Here is a 21,721-nt window from a genome sequence, read left to right as displayed (position 1 = left end):
GCCATTGTACACTTAAGAAGTATTAGTAAAACTTCGTGTATCTCAAGCATATTGAGGTGCATGACCGGTTATGATTTCGATTTCGAGTCGTAACATATGGATAGAGTTCCAATAGTTACACCCCAATTCAATAGTGAGAATACTTATATATAGTAATCAACTTTCAATTGTTTTATTTATATATATATATATATCAACCAGTAAGCTAAGCCTTGCTCTTGTTTGGCATTTATTAAATGAGCGAGTTGATCTTGAATAAAATTTTAAGTCACACACGAGTTTTTTTGCAAACTACGAGCTAGATTGACAGTCCTAAAGACAGCTAGCATTTCTCTCACATATGATAGCGACAGTTCATCCTCCTGAACTCTAATGATGCAAGCACCAATGGTTATTCTACCCTTAGTTGAGATTTTTTTAGTAGTACTGTTTTCTAATGATCTGTCAAGATTCCTAAATATAATATGATGCTTTTTCTTTTTTCCTTTTTATCTGAAAGTTCTTTATCCACTCATATCACATTTAGCTTGTAAACTAATCCACTTGGTTTCTCTTTTCCTTTCTTAGAGCCAGGTTGGTCTGTCCAAGATGCAGTGCATGCAGTCTCTCTACAGTATTTAAGATTCAATGCTTTTTTACTTAAAAGTTTAGACTTGCTCTTATTGTTTAATTGGTTTGCTAGTAAACTGCTGACACAAACCATTTACATAAACTACAGAACCAGCCTGGACAACGCTGCTGTATTCAACCTGATTCTCACAACAATACAACAGGCCATGAGTTTGAACATGGTCTATAAGCTAACAAACTGTGATGCCTTAATTTTTCTTAGTTACTCATAGTTTCTTTCTTTCTATGTGACTGATCTGAATTAATTGCAATAAGATTGGTATCAACATTCTGGCTACCTAGCAGGAAACAAAATCCATGAGGAAGATCTGTCTTCTTAAACTAAAACAAGGAGGTGTGGGGTGCATCCCATGGAATTAGACAATCAACAAAGAAAATGCCAGGGAAGAGCTACTCATGGGCCTAAGCAAGTTGGGCCCATCTGATGTGGAGTCCTGGTTACCACCATGTGAGAAAGGACATATGCTTGTTCTGAAATGGGTAGTGGTGCTAACTCCATCAATGGAGGCATGCACCAGAATTAAACTATAAGCTTGTGCCTTTCTGCAATGATTTTATTTTATTTCTGCACTTGAGTTATCATCTCATCCTCTCCTTCCAATTACTTACCCACACCCATGTGCTTCACCTTCCCACTGCATGTGCTGCAATCACTGCAACCCTTTCTTCTCTCTTGAACTCCTCATATATTGCTTGTTGTCTTAGTCAATTCTCAATACACATACACCTCTATCACACAATGAGTACTGCTGCAACTAAGGCTAAAACTTCATGTACTCGCTCTTGGTAACTTTCTACTACTCTTTCCTATCAAATTTTCTGTAGTCATATGAAGTATCTAAGTTGAAGGATATCTACTCTTTGGCTTTTAAAGGTCTATCAGTGAGGACTCACTGAGAAGATATGTGTCCTATGCAAGCGAAAGCTGCATACAAGAGCTATTATCGGCGTCAGAGTCAAGTCTTGCTGGAGGCAGTGAAGGTTGGAAGGTTTTAGCTTTCCAGGATGGCGTTGAGGTATCAAAGCGATGCTTGGACTCACTTCATGTGTTCAGAAGCCGATGGGTTCTCCGGTCTGTCTCACCAAAGCAGTTCATCGCTGTTGCCAATGCCATTGATGCTGCTAAGGTGAACTACTCTTTGTTATGCACTACTTTGCTAAATCTATGATCAAAATGAAGAGGTTGAAATTCCATGCCATTCAAGTCTTATGTCCGTTGGCATCTCTTTCCCCCTTCTATCTTGTAAATCTGTTTCCTTTCTCCTTACCTATTGGTGGAATAAATCTAACCACTTAATGTCATCTTCCAGCAATGGGATCCTGACTTGGTTGAAGCCAAATACATAAAGGACCTCAATGACAACCTAAGCATCATTGGCCTTAGATTTGGTGATGCCTCCAAACCACTCTTCAAGAAAAGAGAGTTCATAGTATATGAGAGGAGGGAGACAATGGAAGATGGAACTCTGGTAATCAAATTTAGCTAAGACTTTCCAATGCCAATGCTGCAAAGTTTGCATATTAATTAGTTTCTGTGGGCTTCCAGGTGGTTGCTGTGGCTTCTCTACCAAAGGAGATTGCTGCAGGATTGCTACCTAAGAAGAGCAACTCAATTAGGGGGCTACTGCTGCAATCAGGATGGGTAGTTGAAAAGCTTGAGGATGATTCATGCACGGTCACTTATGTTGTTCAGGTAATCACTTAGATTAGGCAGCTTAATGATTGTTATTAGTTTCACCCATAGTAAATAATCGCCATACACCATGTCAAAATAATAATAATAATAATAATAATAATAACATGATATTAGAAGTAACAAATATTATTATGATTAGAATGTGCAAAAATACTGTCTAAGATCTAACACCATAACAAAAAACTCATTGAAGTTTTGCAGTTTACTTTACAATATGAAAAAATGAACTAAAAAATAGGATTATCATATAACAATCTTTCTTGTATTGCAAAATGCTCCTTTCTTATATCAATTAACAAGATGGAAAAGAATATTTTGATATTGTGACATAACATCTGTGGATGGACTTCATTGCTTGCCTAAGTTTTGAAGTGTTAAATTGGCTCATCATTCTTTTTCTACATTTTTGTATCACAGTTGGATCCAGCAGGATGGTTGCCAAAATGCTTTGTTAATCGGCTCAACACGAAGCTGGTCATGATCATTGAAAACTTGAAAAAATTGGCACAGAGTTGTCCAATGAATTCTGCAAGATGAGCACATAATTGTGGAAAGAAATCAAGATAAAAGCTTATATATCAAGTACTTTATACACATATTATCACATTGGAGATAACCTCCCTTCCCTTCCCCTCCCCTCCCCTCCCCTCCCCCCCTTGGTTTCATGATTCATACTCTTCTCTTGGTTGCAGAGAAATCCAGGTATGATCCTAATGGTATCTCAAATCACAATATAACTAGGATTAAATATAGGTGAAGGAATTTATATAAAACAAGCCAAAAGTTTTATCTTATCTTATAGATCATGGACTCGTTACACCTTTTATGGGCCTGACTCTGATCTCACTATGTCAGGTTGTCTTTTTTTTCTTTTTTCTTCTTTTTTTTTAAAAAAAAATTATAAGGAAGATAAGCATTATTGAAAATAGCAAGAAAATGAAATTTATTATTTTTTAACTAAAAATTCCCCAAGAATGTTTTTGTGAAAAAAAAATGAGAATATCAAGAGCAAGTGGTTTTTTTCGAAGCATTTATATACAAATATTGAGTTACAAAATGCAAATATACAAATGAAGCAAGATTTGCAAGAAAATCAAACATGAGAATAATATGTGAATATCGAGGAAGAGCACCTCTACCAGTAATGATAAGGAGTCAGATTTATTATTTTATCTCTGTCATATCAGATGTCAAACTGTTTCACTTGGTACAGATAATCTAGATAATCTAGTCAGGCCCGGGGAGGTAATTAATAAAAACTTTATTTTAGTCAACAGATCTGAAAATTTTACCAATTACCATCACAGAGCTCTTTGCAATGCAGCTGAAGAGGGTATGCCTAACTATTGGATATCAATGCAAAGAATCCAAAAGGAAAAAAGAAAAACTATGGCTTTATATATTTGATCTTTGTCATTTATTTTGTTTCCTTCCAATATAGGCCAAAGTTAGGAAGGCATTTGAATCTGCCAACTTTTGAAGTTTGAATAAAGAATACAAGTGGGAAGTGGGGAAGTGGGGAAGTGGGAAATGTCTCATTCTATTTGACCTCTTGAGTCTTGAGTAGATCCCAAGCAGACAAGAGTCTTAATGGTGGTAGTAATAAAAGTATTAGTAGTAGTCTAAATGAAAGACAAAGGGAACTAACTCCACATGTGAGGAGCTAATAAAACTATTAGCTCTCTACAATAGTGGTATTAGCTTCATTAATCTTCTTTTGTCTAAGTAAAGCATCTTCTTAAGCAAAATCCAATCTTTTGGTATATTTGCAGATTAACTTTCTTTTAAGTATATTTGTATAGAAAAAAAAAAGAAATTGGATATGCAAAAGAAATCATATAAAAAAATTTTAAAAAAATAATATTTATATAATTGCCACTACATTCTTTAGGATATCATAATCGCCGTCGAAAATTTTAAGCTCTTTGAGAAATATCATTACATTAGTTAAATATAACTAATCAAAGTTGAAAGTAAACTTAGATTAGTATCATACTTTTTGTAAGGAAATATGTCTAAGTATTTAGAGTTTAAACTTGAAAGAAAGAAGAGTATTTTAGTCATTTATATGAATATGTTAACTTCAATAACCATCTATTAGGGAATACTATATGAATCATCTGTCAAAATCTAACCATAATGCTAATTATTACAGTATAAAAACTTTTAGGTGGCAATTGTGGAAGAGAACCCAAAGAAAAAGTATCTAGGGATTTTTAAATCATTGACCCCTTTCAAACATATCATAATATCTATTAAACCTAACTAATCACAGTTTAAAATGAATTTAGATTAATAAAAGATAACACTTTTGGTGATTTATATGTATTTGATCACTTTAACAAATACCCATTAAGAATTTTCTACAAATATTTCCTCAAAACCTAACCTGGATGACAATTTTGAAAGAGTTATAAGATTTCAGTGCTAATTATAATATCTTAAAGAAAATAGTAGCAATTATGTCAAGAACTAAATCTCTAAACAGGCTAGAAAGAAGGAATGTGGGAGGGAGAGAGAGAGAGAGAGAGAAGAGTTTGGTGAAGTTATTAGAAATTTAGTTGACCCCTGAATTTGGTATGAGAGAGGAGTTTGGTGGACTTCTTAGAAATTTAGTCTGCTCTTGTTTTGCTATGAAAGAGACATGGTTGACTATTGGAAATGGTCAAAAAGATTCAAAACCAATCCTTGAACATCCAAACAAAGCACTGCAGGTTAGGCACAATTGCTGATAAGGTTTGGTTCAGCTTTGACTACAATAAGAGAAAGAGAGAGGAGAAGACTTTGCTAGCTATTTAATGCTCAATATATATTTTGATAAAATTATGGTTTATGTCCTATATTTTTACTATTTATTAATTAAACTATATGAATTAATAAATATATATATAAAATATTCTGTCGTTAGATCAGTTAGTTAAACTTAACTAAATCTCTTAGTTAAGTTAACTAAACTAAAAAAAATTATAAAAATACTCCCGATCAAGTCATACTAACGATATTTTAGTTATTTTTTAAAATAAGGATATTTTAATTATTTTAAAAATAAAATATTTCTACTTAACGGACCCAAGATATATTTTTCACATATTCGTTATATTAGATTATTCGATTTACAAATAAGAAAAAATATAAGATGTAAACCATAATTACCGTATAAAGTAGGGTGTTATATACAAATTTTTTAAAAATAATTTTAATTTAATTGAAAACGTGCTATTAGATTGATATTTAACTCCAAAATAAATTTAAATTTACCGATTTGAGCAATTTGGGGATTGGTTAGGAATTGGGAACATTATGCTTCCATTAATCTTTTGCATATTTTATAATTTGTAGAAAATACTGTACTCTTTTTAATTATATTTTATATTAATTCATAAATAATCTTGGCATCCTTATTACTACTTAGATCAAAGTATATTTAAACCAATATATCTCAATTAAACTAAAAAAAAATAAGGCATGAAATTAAATATGCAGATAAAAGTGGAGGTTTCAGCTACTTATGATAGATAATCTAACTACTTAGAAAATAAAATAAAAATGACTTAAAAAATAAATGCATAAAAAATAAGGACTAAACTAGAAAAACTTATGTTGAAATAGAAAAATCCAATGAAAACTTCTCAACCCTCCTCAAAACTCTTAAAACAATAGTTTTGAACCATTGACATTAGATAAACATTTTCTTTTAAAATAAATGATAAATTTACATTTCACACCCTAAACTTTCTTTTTTCTTAGACTTTTATTCTCAGAAAACTATTTCTATCCTAATGTTTAAGAGGAAATTTCACCCCAGATGTACCAAATAATCAAACAATTCCCACACTTTTATATTCTCCAAGATCTAAGCCAACCCCATTGATTAATTCTTAAGTCAACCAACCATTCTTTCTGCTCATAAGAGTTATTTTTATTTATTTATTTATTTATTTTTAAAGCCATAGATCTCCACCTCACATGTTTACTTTGTCTCAAACCCAAGTCAACACTCAGTACCATCAATCCCTTGCACGCCAAACTACAATAATACACATAACGTGCTTTTACGTATATACCCCTAAAAAAGCTCCTTATTACTTCAAAACTCATTGTTTCTATAATTTAAAATTTTAGTATTTTTCACACATAAAAAGTCAAAGAGACAATTTTTATTTGTTAATTAAAATTGCATTAAAAAACGGCAAGATGCCTCAAAAAATTACAAACCACTTCCTCTACAATGAGTGGCCATTGGCGTCCGAACATAAAATAAAGGTCAGCTCAGGCATACCTGAGCCATCCCAAAGAAAGGGCAAATTTAAGTTAACCTAAACTGGTTTGCTGACCAGTTGGCAGCAGAGTTGGTCTCTCTATAAGTATGATTAAACGTTAGGTGTTGAATATCTTTGATGATATTTTGTACAAAATGATTACCGTCACCCTTAGCTAGCTAGGAGTTGAATTAGCTGTTTAGAGTCGGTCTCAAAACATTTAACCGAGATGAATGTCTACAGAGAATTATTCCTTTAATTATTATTAAATTAACAAAATTTAGTAGTTAATTTGCTTTCAGAGGTACTCATATTAAATTAAAAAAAAGTTTATTATAATTAAGGACTCATGTTTATTTCTTATAAAAAAAACAATTAAAAGATCATTTAAACCATAAAAGCGAGAAATTTAAAAGCCATCCAAAGAGAGAGTTACAAAACCAAGGATTCTGAGGGGCATATGAGGGATTTTGAGAGGGGAGGGGTCTAAATGTAAAAACTCCTAGTCTTAAAAATATTTCTAATAGGCCATTAATCCAACGGATCCAACGCCGGATTCCAGTGGGCGAGGACTTAAACAAACGGAGTAATCGTCGCAGTCTTCCACACCAAACTTTCCCCCACTTTCTTTTAATGCCATGAGACCGACTTTTGAACACGTACAGATGCCAAACTCGACAACCTTCCCGGACTTGCCGAGTTAGGCATATGTGAACGTTATCTATATATATACATATATCTATATATAGAAGGTGATCGATTACTCCTTCAAGCCATAGAAATCCATATGAGATTCTTGTATATCTAAGATCGAAATGAGTTTCTTCTTGTAAGTAGTGGTGTTACGAGAGTGAAGGTTTGGAGCAGTAGAGATGGGTGGCATGGAGGACTACCCAAGGAGATCTAGTAGCCAATCTAGCTCCATGAGAAGCAAGGCGAAGATTTTGTTACTAGTTATAGCATCCAATCTGTTTTCAGTTTATCTCTTCTCCGGGGACGTAAGGTGGCCGGAGCATGCACCTCGGATCCACCTCTGGGACTCCGAGGCCCTGCTCCGGGACCTGAACGTTACACGGGCGAAGCTCGGCGCCACCCAGGTACAGCTTGCGGAGCTCCAGCGCCGATGCTCGACGTCCAGCGGCCTCCTCGAGACGCTGCTGACGGAGCTCGGCCGCCTCCGGGGCGACAAGGGCGGCGCCGCCTCTGAGGAGCTCAACGGGTGGCCCGACGAGCTGTTCGGCGAGCTGAAGCTCGCCGCCGGGCCACACAAGCTGCCGCTGGGGTTCACGTCGAACCTCGGGACGGACGAGCTGTACCCGCCGCTCGGATTTGCATGCCGGAACTTCCAAGAAGAGGTGATCCAGTACATGACGTACGAAGTCGGGAAGGAGTGCCCCAACGATGCAGTGTTCGCGCAGCAGTTGATGTTGAAGGGCTGCGAGCCGCTGCCTCGCCGGCGGTGCCACCCGAAGTCGCCGGCCGGCTACGTCGAGCCCGACCCGCTCCCCGGAAGCCTCTGGAAGACGCCGGCGGACACTAGCATTACTTGGGAGCCCTACACTTGCAAGAACTACACTTGCTTAGTTCACAGAGGCAAAACCAAAGGTTCTTATGATTGCAAGGATTGCTTTGATCTCAACGGAAGGGAGAAATCCCGGTGGCTCGTCGACAATGGCGGCCTCGACTACGGTATGGATAAGTCATCAACTTCTCTAAAAATTTGAAGTTGTTCCGATAACGATATAGTTTTAATCTTTGTTATAAAAGCCAGAGTGAAAGAATTAGTACTCTTAAAGGATGGATCTTAATATCAGAATTAAATTGCTCAATGATTTCAATGACGATTGTGATATCGCGTACTACTAGATCGTTTGGAACTATGTCAAACTATTTATACAAGGTTAAAATGATCTTATTCTATTTTAATCATTGGCTAGTTAGACTTAATAACTGAAGGGCATTTTCAGAAAGGCTCAATTATTTCAAAAGATTTAAGAAGTTTTAGTGATAATAAGTAATTTTTTGCTTTGTCACATGATTTCATGTTAACCTTTTATTGTAAAAGCTTAAGTTATTAGAGAACAGCAGTTTTGATCTTTTATATTATAACAGGTATTGATAGCATTCTGAAGATTAAGCCGGGGAGCATCCGTATCGGTCTTGACATAGGTGGAGGCAGCGGTACATTCGCCGCAAGGATGAAAGAACGCGACGTGACAATCATCACGAGCACAATGAACTTCGACGGTCCGTTCAACAGCTTCATTGCGTCGAGGGGCCTCGTGCCGGTTCATATCAGCGTCGCCCACCGACTGCCATTCTATGACAACACCCTTGACATAGTTCACTCCATGCATGTCTTGAGCAATTGGATCCCTGACATAATGCTGGAGTTTGCATTGTATGATATATACAGGGTGTTGAGGCCTGGGGGTTTGTTTTGGCTTGATCACTTCTTTTGTGTTGGTGAGCAGCTGAACAATACATATGTGCCTATATTTGATAGGATTGGATTTAAGAAGCTAAGATGGACAGCAGGGAGGAAACTGGATAGGGGAATTGAGAAGAATGAATGGTATCTCTCTGCTCTTCTGGAGAAGCCCATGTCTTAGATGAGTTAGAAGAGGATCCAATGAATTGGCTACAAAGAGATGTAATTTGATGCATTTTAGTAGCTAGAGTTGACTGTAGCAATTGTTTGGAGTACTTCAGTACTCTCTGCTTTCTTAAGAATAATTCCATGATTAATAGATTGTTTGTTTAAATCGAGATAGATGTTCTACTCATAGTTCTTTGCTTATTTTTGTATAACAAACTTCACTGATAGAAGAGGGTGATGATGAGAAAGTTCAAGTGCTAAAACAGCAAGAAGTAAATGTATCTAAAGAATTCAAAGGCAAGTTTCATGATAGTACTCACTTGTGTTCCAGCCTTGGAGGAAGCACTCCACCAGTGTAAATTAAAGAAGAAACTATCACTGCTAGTTGCGTCAGAGTTTTCAGAAATCGATGCAGATCCTGCAAACAGATTCACAGTAGAAACATGTGAACTGGAAAAATATATTGAGACAGAATCTTTTATCAAAGTTGTATTACAGCATGACAATCTACTCAGTAGATGCAGTAATGGATAGGAAATCGAAGTTCCTGTTTGCAGAAAGCAAGGTCTAAATTTGCTGAATTTGCTTCAGCTGATCATTAGCAATTTGAAATAAAATGGATATATGAATTACAAGATCTGCAATCATTTTATCACTAAATGGCATAGTTACAGGTACCTAAACCTAATATTTGGATCTTCAGAAACTTCAGGAGAGAACCATCTACATTCATTTGGATGAACCAAAAGAGATAATATTTGAGGCAGATGAACTTAGAGTAATTTCCTGCACCAGTCTTGTAAGATCAAATCCTCTAAATGGACTTCTGATCCCTATCTTTTGTCCAAATTTCACTGTTTTCCTCTGCTTCCTCACTAGTTGAAAATTGATAAAGCATCAGACTAACTTAAGATTTGAGAATAACTACTTTATCTAATGTATCGATAATGAATGTTGATAACAGAGGTTATGTAACCCGATATATAGTTAACTGATAAAACATGCAAGCACAGACATCAAAAAAGTTCATGCACATTAAAAACCAAAGAAATGAGAGAAAACATGGCTTCACTTGAACTCAAAAGATCCACTAAAAAGCTTGGCAAACTTATTTGATGTTATATTAAAATTACAAGTAAAATCCATCTAAACATGTCATATAAGTTGATTAAGTGAAGATAGTAACAAGAACTGCATATTTGCATGTACAACAAAGTCATTTGACAAAACCCTCACACAAACTCCAGGCAGCAGTGTCCTCTCAAATGCATATCTAATAGCCTGGTGTCTCAACAGACGAAATCAAGTAAGCAAGCAAATATAGTCCACGGAATTGCTGAGATGAATCATATGTTCTTTAATTTGATATTTTGATCACTTCTCACCTGCACATAACCCAATATGACTGAAATAAATATACAAAAATGTAGGTGCAAGTGGTCCAGCCAGATACATAAATCATGTACATCTAGTCTAAAGATACAAATATGAAATGCACAACAAGAAGAATCGCATATATACTGTTGTATGTAACTATGTATACAGTAACATTTCGAGACTTGTTTCCTCCATTTGAATCCTTCAAGAATCATGCTCAGTTTAGAACATCAATAGGCGAAATTTGCATCAAAGTGCTGCCAGAAAATGACTAAATCAACTGAGAGGGAAAAAAGATAATAATATTGCTGAATATGTTAGAATGGCTTTTGTGCCATCCATACTAGTTGCTTGTTATTTGAGCTAGCTCATTCCTAGATTGTGAAATATGCATGTTTATGATCTACAGTAGTACATCTCGTACAGAATTCTATAAGTAAGACAATTCCTAGGGAAAGAATAAGAAAAGTAATAATTTTGTTTTGATATATAAAGAGAAGATGACGTAGAAAGTACAGGCCTAAAATTTTGAAGATTCGAGAGGACAGAGTACCTGATTTTAATCAAAATAGGGAGGAAAAGGGACTCTACATTAGTATGGTGTGCAGTAAGAAGTGGCTAAATTATAATAAAATATAAGGCCTTGTTTAAAGAGTAATAGGTACTCTTTTTTATTATTCCCAAAATGAGTTCTCTATTCTACGAATACTTATGTTTACTTGTATTCTAAAATGAGTGTGTAATAATTATTTTTGATGTGATATAAAGTAGAGAAAAAATAAGAAAATATGATTTCTTTTTTATGAAATTAATATATATACTTTTTGATTTGATATAAAGTAGGTTGATGGGATGAATATCAAGGATAAATTAGTAATTGAGTTAGTGTGTAGTCTAAAATATAGTTTTAATAAATAATGTTTATTTTTTAGAATATAGCTATTATAATGTTTAGCCGTTATTATAGAATAAAGAGTAGTATTCCGAAATAAGAAAAAAGTTAATTCTAAAGGAACGAGGCTAAATGATGCCGATTCAGAAAAGAAGTACTCAAACTATAGCAATAAGATTATGTAGGAAAATTACCCAAAAGTGTAACATGTAAATGAACCACTTTGCGATTATATATTAGTTCACACATCAAGAGATAAGACAAGTCCTCTACGAAACTTATATCAATAAAGAAATCAAATTAAAAGAATCAAGTATTGAGGACGTGGAAGAAACAGACCACAAGAACTCACTTTGGTTCTAGTCTGGAAGAAGGCACTCCCCCGCTGTAGTCAAATGAGGCTTCATTGTTATACGGATGATGAACAGGGCTCCTACTCCCCACATAGCTTAATGATGTAGATGCGGAATCAGCATTTGGATTCATTCCAGCCAACTGCATAATTCTCTCAATCTCATTGATTGCCTCACTCATGGTAGGCCGGTCAATTCCTGATTCTTCCACACACTTCAATGCCAAGTCCACAAATCTCTCAAATCCACCTATTGCAGTGCCCAACCCAAGTGCTGGATCAAGAAGCTCATGTAAGCCATACAAATCCTTGGACCTGTCCATCATGACCTTAATCTCTCTTACAATGTAACGCCCTCTCTCTAATGGTTTTTTTGCAGTAATTATCTCCAGTAACAAAACACCAAAGCTGTACACGTCACTTTTCTCAGTCAACTGTTGAGTCATATAATATTCAGGATCTAAGTATCCCTGTACCACAAGAGCATGCACTAACATTAAAATTGTATAACTAATCTTAGTATTTTATGTGTCTACAGATGATATGGACTTATTATAGTAAAATATATATTCAACAGCACTAACCATTGTCCCTTTAACTTGAGTGGTGATGTGATCCTTCCCATCGTCTCCCAGTAGCTTAGAGAGTCCAAAATCAGAGACTCTTGCATTCAGATGGTCATCCAAGAGAATATTACTTGATTTGATGTCTCTGTGAATGATGGGAGGATTTGCAAGCTCGTGCAAATAAGATAGACCTCTAGCTGTACCAAGGGCAACTCGAAGTCTTCTCCTCCAATCTAAGCGTACTCCAGATTTTCCTGCAGAAAATAGGTCGGCAGATAAGTCCTGACTGACTAACATATGAAGTACATGCACCAAATATTTTTTATTCTTGAGGTAATAAACTATTGTTACACATGATCTAACGACTGATCTGAATATGAATATGTTTAAGCTCCTGTTTGTATTCATTTTTTATTATTTCCATGCTGACAAGTCTCTTAAAAGTCAACAAGATTAAAAGATAACTTTGGCAAAATCAGATACCAAGTTTCTATCTCTTGCAAAATATAGGTGGCCATGAATTGCCTTGTTCTATAACAAATTGCAGGCTTGCAGCACAAGTACAAGAAACTTAATGTGTCTGGAGAGGACAACATTATGGATACTGAGAAATAGAAGTCAATATAAGTCCTTGTGAAGCTTATGTTTTCACGAATTCAGTTTTCTTTTTTGGAGTTACATGGCTTCAAGTAAACATTAAAAAGATGATAGAAAAGATATGTAAGAAACACAAGATTATATTTTGATATATGTGATTTTATTCCACAGAGATGCACCTTAAATTTAGGAACATTTTTTTTTTAAAATTTTGCATCCAAATTTTTTTGTTATATTAGAAAATCGCAAGGATGAGTTAAGAATACCTGATAGACTTTCTTTCAATGTGCCATTAGGAACATACTCATAGACCAGCATTTGTTCACCTTGATCAAAGCAGAAACCAACAAGACCAACAAGGTTCTTATGGTGGACCCTCGAAAGCAACTCAATCTCAGTTCTGAATTCATGCTCTCCTTGCATAGAGCCCTGCTGAGCTCTTTTGACAGCAACTAGTTGGCCATTGGCGAGTACTCCTTTATAGACCTATAAATATAACCTCATTATTATCACCATACATGGAGATCATGTTCCAGTGGAAACTGATTCTTCTAAGTTTGTATATTCCATTACAAAACTATTAATTGTCAGATAACCAGTTAACCCAAAAGCTTAAGTTGTTAGATAACTGACTAACAATATATATCATGTCTTTAACGCTAATAACGGAAAAAACAACTAAAATGCATCAGAAACTTCTTTTCAAACCTGACCGAAAAAATAAAATGAATCAGCGCAGTTGCAATCCAAAAATTGAATCCAAACCCCTGGAAGCTGACACAATTTATAAATTAACTTATAATAAATCACATAGTATCTATACATTTATCTATTTAATCAAGTCAAATCAGGTCATTATCAGAGCAGTTGAGGTGGAACTGAGCTCAATCTAAATAGTACTGGTATAATCAGGTCCAGTTTTCAAGTGATAGGGCTAATAACCCTAGTAATGCCCTTCGAATAAATAGTGTGAAGTTTTAACTATTTAAGGAGGATTGTTCTTGCTAAACACTCTTAAGTTTTAATAGATCATAAATTTTTTAGGTATAAAGGAGGGTATTTTGGTGGTTGCTGTTAAATACATGCAGCTTTGAATCTGAAATGCACAAGGAAAGCAAAAGCATACTCATATGAAAAACTTGTGATCCACATTATCTTTAGTTCTCAAGGATACTTCTAATTTGGAGTACACTATCTTGCTTCATCACATTCTTTTAATTTTGCTATTCTATAAAGTAATAAAGGTCACAATATTTTACTGACATTCTTCTTGTACATGTACTCAAACATACTAAAGGTGTGACAACTCCAGGAAGGTAACATGCAATGGATCGGATTTGGTATCAGCTTACATAAAGTCATTTATGATCTTTAACAAACCGAGTAATGTGTTCTATAGCTTGGAGTTGGTTACAGTCTTTTCATCGCATGAGAAGCCACAATAGCTATGTATGATAGAATGGGCTGCACACTATTGGGAAACCAAAACATCTTCACTCTTCCTGGTCCAGCAATTCTCCTTGAGTCAACTTGTTTCCATACTCATCTTTTATTTCCTTGAGATGTACTTGTGATTACTTCTTCCATCTTAAAGTTTTAATACCTAGACATATGGTTATAAAAGCATAACTACAGTCGCACACCATTCCTCCCATGCCATCTTATTGTTAAGAAACAGCCGCAATCATGTATACAATTATAACGGCATGAAAGAAGGAATTACCTTTCCATAACCACCATTTCCAATGTCATTGGCTTCTGAGAAATTGTTTGTACACTTCTTTAGTTCTTCAAAAGAAAACAATCTTGCTCCTTTTAATTGTGGGATGCTGCTGCTGCTTTTTGTGGGGTCCCATGAACCTAGAGATGAATATATTTGAGTGAGCAAGCTAGATAAAAACACTAAAGGTGAAAGTCCATATTAATTCATTGATATGTTACCGAAAGACTGGCTTTTCTCTTCAGTCTTTTTAGATTTTCTCCTTCGCTTAATAACAAAAACAAAGAGGCCAATCAGTATCAACGCAAGAGCCACTGCACCAGCTGCTGCTCCAATGATAACAGGCAAGGTTTTTGATTTTGGAGCTGGTGACTCAACTGGAAGCAAACAGTAAAATAAGTTACAAAGACAATTCTACTTATTATGCTCTGAATAACATATCCACGTCTAATAAGGTTTTATATAACTTTACCAGTGAAATCACTGTATTGTTGCCCAACAAAATAGTAAGGGCCATAAATTGGTGGAGGTTTGAAAGTTTGATTACTGAGTATAAAACCAAGACCAGAAATATCTACTTCATCAAAACGAATCTTTCCACTTGGAAATATTTGTAAACTTATTTCCAAATTGTTGCTCGGATTCACAAATGGGTTATGAAGAGAAATAGAGTCCACAGGAAGCTGATGGTCTAGAAATGACTTTTTGAGTAGCTGTTCCAAGGTAATATAGTATGTGGTGTTTCCAAGGTTTGAAAAGGAAGGAGATCTGAAAAATAGAGTCCCTACATATGGAAATGAACAAATGCAATTGGGACTGAGATCCTGATTTGAAGGACAAGGAAATGGCAGACAGTTTGGAGGAGTAGAATATGAGGAAGCATTAGATTGTTGTGAAGTTTTGCAGTATTGGAGACCACTTGCTTCTGCTCCATTACAAACTGGATTTCCCACAAGTCTGCCATTAAAATAAGAGAAGAAAGCAAATTCAACATTTAAGAAATAAGACTCATAGTGGTACATGTAGTGATGCAATTTCAAACATTATAATTGTCACCTATAATCTCAAAAATGATAATCACCATTGCAATTATTGTAAATTTTCAAATTGTCATCCATCAGTTAAATATTACTTGCCACAGTTAAAACTTGACTAAGATTGTAAAAGGGCATACGTGAAAAATACCTAACACTGTCCAATATCATAGGATCCTAATCTTGACAATTTTTCTATCAAATTAGCAAAATGAAGATTTTTTTTTTTTTTTGCATATATACCATTGAAAATCTCTTATTTGCTTGTACACCCTATAAAGTTGTTATTTACATGTATACCCCTCAAAGCAGATGGTTTTTGTATGTATATCCTTTAAAACACTTGTTTTTTGCATGAATATCCGTTGGAATTGACTAATAGTTAAAATTTGAACAATTTAAATATAAAAATACAAAAATATATTTATTCTAGTTTTCATATATTCTCTTAGTTAAGGGTATTTTTATCCTTTTCCTATTAAATTATTGAGACTTCTTGAAAGTAACAAGAAAGGTATCTATACAAATAACATATGTTTTGAGCAGTATATATATAAATACCAACTTTAGAGGGGCATATAAGCAAATAAGGGATTTTTAAGGGTATACATGCAAAAAAAAACCATTCTTTTTTACTAATGTTATAAATATAGTTTATAAAAAAGAATGTATTTTAATCATTAAATATATTTTTATTAGTCATTAAATCTTTTGTTGATACTACTTTTAAGTTACCATAATGATAATTATGAATGAGCCTAATGATTCCAATATAATTATGTCAATTTAAAGAATTCACCGGCAATTATAATATTTGAAAAGATTTTCAGTGGCAATGAAAAACCTAACTTCTTCTAGAAATGATTGTAGTAAGTTCTTCAATGTGAATGATATATCAAATAAATTATAGTGGGAACTGACAGTAAAGAACAATGCATTTAGTTTAGATCATTTAGTAATTCAGGGCCTTAGAGAGGAAGATCTCAATGGTTCCTTACAAAATTTCTCCGTCGAATCCTCCTAGTGGTATTATCTCAATCTGATTGTTCCGCAGATCAATGAGTTCAAGCTGATTGCTGTAGTCTGATCCAATGTCCAGAGTGCCATTAAAGTTGTTGTTCCTCAGCCTCCTGCATCAAATAGTTCATAATATTAGCTTCAAAAATACTTGGAAGTTGAATTGGGAAAAAAGAGTAGTAAAGTACTAGTTTTCACGTCACCTTATAAGTTGGAAAGTGAACATTACTTTGAAGTTCAAAAGAATTCAGTGCAAATAACCACCTTTTTTTTTGGATTTATTATGAAAAATTCCCTTCCTACTAGATATTTGCAATTGGACTCCACCTTCATGGGTATACTTGCAAAACTCACCTCTGTGCATATATAATCAGAATATATATATATATATATATATATATTTGTTTGTTTGACAAAATGGAGGTCTATTTGCTAGGTTTGAAAAAGGGTAGTTTTCAACAAAAAAAAAAAAAGAACAAAGATTATGCTTAGAATGAGCTAACATGAGTGGTTATTCGCAAACATATACAAAGAATGAGGAGTTGAGTCATAACTCGTAAATCTGAAAAAGGAAAGTGGTTATTTGCTACAAAAAGAAAAAAAATATATTAAAGGAAGTTGTCCACTATTTCTGTGAGATTGCAGGACTATTGATAAGCAAATAGAAATTTCATGTATGGATAACACTCACAAAGTCTGTACAGGTGAAAAGCTAAACAGAGTCCTTGGCAGCTGCCCTCCAATGTTTAGGTATTCCAGATATCTGCAGTTAACAAGGGAAACAAGATACACTCACTCTAGTTTCTTCTTCATTTAAAAAGAATTACAGGTTACAAGAAATCATAAAAGCTTTGTATCGGAGGATCTCCACTTGATTCTGTTCCAGCTGAAATGTAAGCCATTAAGATAGAGCTTCACTTGAGATAGATAACCCTGGTGTATTTGTTGTTTCGAGAGCCAATACAATGCTCTCTTCTGGTGTTATGTTATATGTAGTTTTGCATATATATTACAATTTACTAAATGAAAGTTTCGAAAAATAAAAATTTCCTCAATCATTTCCACATAGTGTGGCATATATTAATTGTTGGATATATATATACATGTGATATACGTAGTGTACATAGCTATATTTGTACATGCATACATCATAAATGCATGCGTGTGTAAATATATTTATTATACATAATATATATTTATATATGAGAGCATCCAGTGCATGAGGCTACCATCAATGTGAAGGTTTAGGAAGGATAAAGAAGTTTTCTTTGGCTCAATCCTATAGGCACTTCAGTGAAAAGGATGCAACCCTTGCAGCCACACTAGATGCCCTCTATAATGGTTATAATTACAATAGCATAGTAATAACTATAACAATCAATAAAGATGTAGAGTAGAGAAAGATATAGAAAGAGAGAGGGAGAAAGAGTGTTACAACTCACAATGATGTTAATGATGGCAAGGCTGAGAACCAGGATGGAATGTCTGATGCGTTGAAGGAGTTGTTGCTCATGTCCCTGTACAGACAATTTTTCGATTAAATGAGACCCAATATAAAAAATATTTTTTCTGTAGCACTTCATTTGTGTTGATTAAGAGTATACTGCATAACAAAGTCATGTATTAGACACAGATGCATCTTGAGAAATATACATGATTTAAATCTTGACCACTTCAAGAATTGCAGAAAACTCTAGCTACTTACACAAAACTGAGTGCATCCATTCCAGTTAAATTTGGCAAGGGACCTGTCAGCTTGTTGTTGGCTAGATGCCTGGAATGAGAAACTATTCAGCTTTTGAGTGCACCAAAAAGTTTAACTTGTAACAGTTTATGCAAACTAGCACATTAACATGGAGTTCCACAAGTATAACAAAATAAAGAACACCTACATAACTTACATTTCTGCAACACTGGTAAGGTTGTTAAGGTTGGATGGAACAGGCCCAGTAAATGAGTTCTTATCCAGGCGTCTGCCACATAAGATCCAATTGAAATCAGTAGCTCAGTGATCTCAAATCCTTATTCATAGACAGTCACATAGATACTTACAGAACCTCTAGTGTTGTCATAAGTCCAAGGGAAGCAGGGATGCTCCCTGAGAAATTATTATTATCAAGTAGCCTGAACAGCAAGTGAAGTTAATTTCTTCTCATCTTCAGAGTGAAGCTAGGAATACTAGAAGCAGTAAAACAAAGGGTTTTAGAAGGTTACAAGTGTATCAGTTGCATGTCTGAGCTGAAAAGTTTACTTGGGACAGTACCAGACAGCTGATTCACACCAAAATGGCTGCAATCCATTTGATGTGATTAAAACAATTTGCTTCACGGGAAAAATATGTCTTTAACAAAGTCTAGATTAGAGAAAATAGAACATACAAGTGCTTAGTACGGGTCAACATGTCCAGGCCGGGAGTATTGCCATTAGAAACTGGGATTGATCCAGTGAGCATGTTGTCAGCCAAATCCAGCCAATAAAGCTTTGACAGATTGCCTATGGTTGGAGGTATGCTTCCAGTAAACCTATTAGAATTTAAAGATCTGAAGAAAATGTGACAGAGTATATGAGCAACTTGGTGGATCAAAAGCTAATGATATTATAAAGGCATTAAGGGCATACTATTCATACATCATATCATGACAAAATAAACCTTATAGATGGTCCCTTGAATCTAGAAGGAGAAAATACAGAGCTTATTTAAAGATTTCTTTTTTTTTTTCCCCTGAAAATTGCAGTAACCAAGTAGCTTACAGAAGCTTGGCAACTTTGATTTCCTTCATATTAAGACATCAAACAGCCTGAAATAGTAAATCAAACTATAAAACTGTAATTGAATGGAGTTGCACTAAACACACTAAACTAGAGAAGATTAACGCTGCAAGTTCCTGATGACAGACAAAAAGATCTATGCAATTCTTTTGATTCTATACTTGTTTAATCACATCAAACCTGAGTACTTAAAAAAAATCTACATTCAGCAAGTGAATCAAGTAAGAGAATAAGAGATCAAGGAATTATGGATTCTTACAGAAAGACCAGCCTTGATAGAGAACCTATCTCTGGTGGTATTTCCCCAGAAAAGCTGCAACCAACAAGAATCCTGGATAGAGACACGTCAACATAATCATCTTCCAGAGCCTACTAGCCAGAAGTCAACTACATATTAATATCACTAGCAACAACATGGGTGCTGCTTACAAGTTTGCAAGTTTAGTCAATTTCCCGATTGATGCAGGAATCGCTCCAGTCAAGCCCTTGTTGTAAGATAAATCCCTGTGTATGTGTAAGATCATAAGAAATTAAGAAGTAAATCCATTAGAGGCAACAATCGGACAACGTATGAAATTATGTGCAGGATGATTCTTTACTGTGCACATAAATAACTCACTGCCTAAAATTTTCAAGTAGTAAGATCTTGAAAGTTGACACAGACAAACGATGTGCTGAACATTTATTTTTTCTTTAATGAAGGACTTACATAGCCTGCAACTCGACTAGGGATTGAATGTCTCCTGAAAGAGTGCCACTTATTCCCAAGCTTGATAATGTTCTGAGAGGCAAACATAGTAATCAATATAGTTTCACAGAGATGCAGTGAAAATAATTAAGAAAACGTGCAAAGGCACTTGTATAAACTAGAAGTTTTCTAGGTGCTAACATGGAAACCACACGCGAATTGGTGCATCTGATTCCAACCCACTGGCTTCCACAAGGATCCGAACCATACCAATTGGATGGTTTGTTCTTCCATAGACTGGCTAGAGCATTCAGAGATGCAGCTACACAGGAAAAACAAGACATGTCAGAGATGATGAGGATATTTGATTGATAAGCACAGGAATTGTTTCATAGAAACAAAGATAAAATAAATTATGATTGTGGCCTTCTACAACCAACGCCTGCTAATCTAAATCCTATATCTACCCTGAATTTAGTTTGAAACTTGGTGACCCTGCAACCACTCTCGATGTAGAGATGAGCACCTGGTGCTTGATTTAATGCCTGCGTCAGTCAGTCTACCTGACACAAAATGGCACACCACAAACTACAAGTATAGACATGAAACAAACAAATCAAACATACCATCTGTAGGGTTTGTATCAGCCAATGTAATCAAAACTTGGATGAGTATACTGAGCAAGAAGACCCAACACCCTGGGCTAGGTGATCTCCAGCTTTTTGGCACTTCCATCACTCCCAGAAACTCTCAAGAGCTCCAAATATCTTCAACTTCTCATCTCTATCATGCCCAAATGACCAAGTCTGGCAAAATCTTTGATATAAGACAATGCCCACAAGGGAACCAATCATGCATGTCTTCTTTCAAGAACTTGTCAACAGATGGGTGGCTTAATATATGGTATTTATGAATGACTTCGATCGATTTATTCATCTGACTCGTGACCAACTCTTTGGTAAATAAGCATTTAATATAGCCTGGAGATAAGTCGCCCAAGTTGGATGTGGAAATCTGCAGGGGGAAAGTTTCAAGACTTCTGCAAGTAACTCGCATGTTAGATGCGTTCAAGATATCACGTCCTCCTCTTTCTCACTGCCCAGAAAGATTCAAACGGCAGTAAAATACTTATAAATGTCCGGAAATTTTCATTCTGCACCCCGGAGTTATTATTTTGCAAAACCCTGGCACTTGGTTAATTTATTTACCCATACTATAATATGTTCTGAAATCCTCTCGTGGTTGGGTCTGATTTCAACTTAATCTTCTACTTCAAACTTGAAGCAATTAATCTTCCTGAGGTCAAGAACGAGTTACAATTTTTAGTCCTTTAACTAGGATATAAAAAAAAAAGTTAATTATTCCTCAGAAAATATAGTCTTGATTGGAAAATAGTAGGAATAGTTTACTTATTTATAATTTATTCACGATGGAAAATATTGGCACGAATAGAACACTTGCTATATAACACTCTATCTTTTAATGAAATTATAGTTTACCCCGTATATATTTACTATTTATAAAT

At 34.9% G+C, this 21,721-nt stretch overlaps 3 protein-coding genes across 4 annotated transcripts; 2 read left to right on the top strand and 1 right to left on the bottom strand.

The window, feature by feature from the left end:
- The first annotated feature begins 1 nt into the window (after position 1).
- Positions 2-2,980, top strand: LOC140771785 (uncharacterized). The gene is made up of 5 exons (XM_073113482.1): positions 2-1,416; positions 1,505-1,757; positions 1,941-2,099; positions 2,177-2,323; positions 2,744-2,980. Exons 1-5 carry the CDS (start codon positions 1,370-1,372, stop codon positions 2,861-2,863), a joined length of 726 nt encoding a protein of 241 aa, XP_072969583.1. The 5' UTR covers positions 2-1,369; the 3' UTR covers positions 2,864-2,980.
- LOC140771783 (leucine-rich repeat receptor protein kinase HPCA1-like) lies at positions 2,713-21,056 on the bottom strand. Of its 2 annotated transcripts, XR_012106217.1 has the most exons (22): positions 20,823-21,056; positions 20,398-20,518; positions 20,218-20,289; positions 19,938-20,012; positions 19,768-19,839; positions 19,118-19,279; positions 18,954-19,028; positions 18,792-18,863; positions 18,641-18,712; positions 18,445-18,513; positions 18,182-18,256; positions 17,431-17,502; positions 16,721-16,852; positions 15,161-15,645; positions 14,910-15,065; positions 14,692-14,828; positions 13,235-13,454; positions 12,390-12,625; positions 11,806-12,275; positions 10,421-10,569; positions 9,505-9,602; positions 2,713-2,852 (listed from the first exon to the last, which is right to left on the bottom strand). XR_012106217.1 is itself a non-coding variant. In XM_073113480.1 (20 exons), exons 1-20 carry the CDS (start codon positions 20,929-20,931, stop codon positions 10,566-10,568), a joined length of 2,886 nt encoding a protein of 961 aa, XP_072969581.1. In that variant the 5' UTR covers positions 20,932-21,056; the 3' UTR covers positions 10,269-10,565. The 2 variants fall into 2 exon arrangements, 1 of the variants encoding a protein (XP_072969581.1); XM_073113480.1 differs by lacking the exons at positions 2,713-2,852; positions 9,505-9,602 and having other exon boundaries at positions 10,269-10,569.
- Positions 7,279-9,356, top strand: LOC140771784 (probable methyltransferase At1g29790). The gene is made up of 2 exons (XM_073113481.1): positions 7,279-8,274; positions 8,698-9,356. The coding sequence occupies exons 1-2, from the start codon at positions 7,458-7,460 to the stop codon at positions 9,195-9,197; spliced, it is 1,317 nt and encodes a 438-aa protein (XP_072969582.1). The 5' UTR covers positions 7,279-7,457; the 3' UTR covers positions 9,198-9,356.
- Positions 21,057-21,721: the final 665 nt, after the last annotated feature.

Source organism: Typha angustifolia, chromosome 12 (assembly GCF_048772165.1).
Source record: "Typha angustifolia cultivar Huaian chromosome 12, ASM4877216v1, whole genome shotgun sequence".
Taxonomy (NCBI): Eukaryota; Viridiplantae; Streptophyta; class Magnoliopsida; order Poales; family Typhaceae; genus Typha; species Typha angustifolia.
Note: the sequence above shows the minus strand (reverse complement) of the source record. Positions and strands in the feature narration are given on the sequence as shown.

What these genes read in the sequence shown, in the direction of transcription:
- LOC140771783 (XM_073113480.1), bottom strand. Translation starts at nt 20,931, where the DNA reads ATGGAAGTGCCAAAAAGCTGGAGATCACCTAGCCCAGGGTGTTGGGTC. An exon ending in TTGACCCGTACTAAGCACTT is followed by an intron (nt 19,029 to 19,117) that starts GTATGTTCTATT and finishes AATGGATTGCAG; the next exon opens with CCATTTTGGTGTGAATCAGC. An exon ending in TTGCCATCATTAACATCATT is followed by an intron (nt 17,503 to 18,181) that starts GTGAGTTGTAAC and finishes TGTTAACTGCAG; the next exon opens with ATATCTGGAATACCTAAACA.
- LOC140771784 (XM_073113481.1), top strand. Translation starts at nt 7,458, where the DNA reads ATGGGTGGCATGGAGGACTACCCAAGGAGATCTAGTAGCCAATCTAGC. An exon ending in CAATGGCGGCCTCGACTACG is followed by an intron (nt 8,275 to 8,697) that starts GTATGGATAAGT and finishes ATATTATAACAG; the next exon opens with GTATTGATAGCATTCTGAAG.
- LOC140771785 (XM_073113482.1), top strand. Translation starts at nt 1,370, where the DNA reads ATGAGTACTGCTGCAACTAAGGCTAAAACTTCATGTACTCGCTCTTG. An exon ending in ATGCCATTGATGCTGCTAAG is followed by an intron (nt 1,758 to 1,940) that starts GTGAACTACTCT and finishes GTCATCTTCCAG; the next exon opens with CAATGGGATCCTGACTTGGT. An exon ending in CGGTCACTTATGTTGTTCAG is followed by an intron (nt 2,324 to 2,743) that starts GTAATCACTTAG and finishes TTTGTATCACAG; the next exon opens with TTGGATCCAGCAGGATGGTT.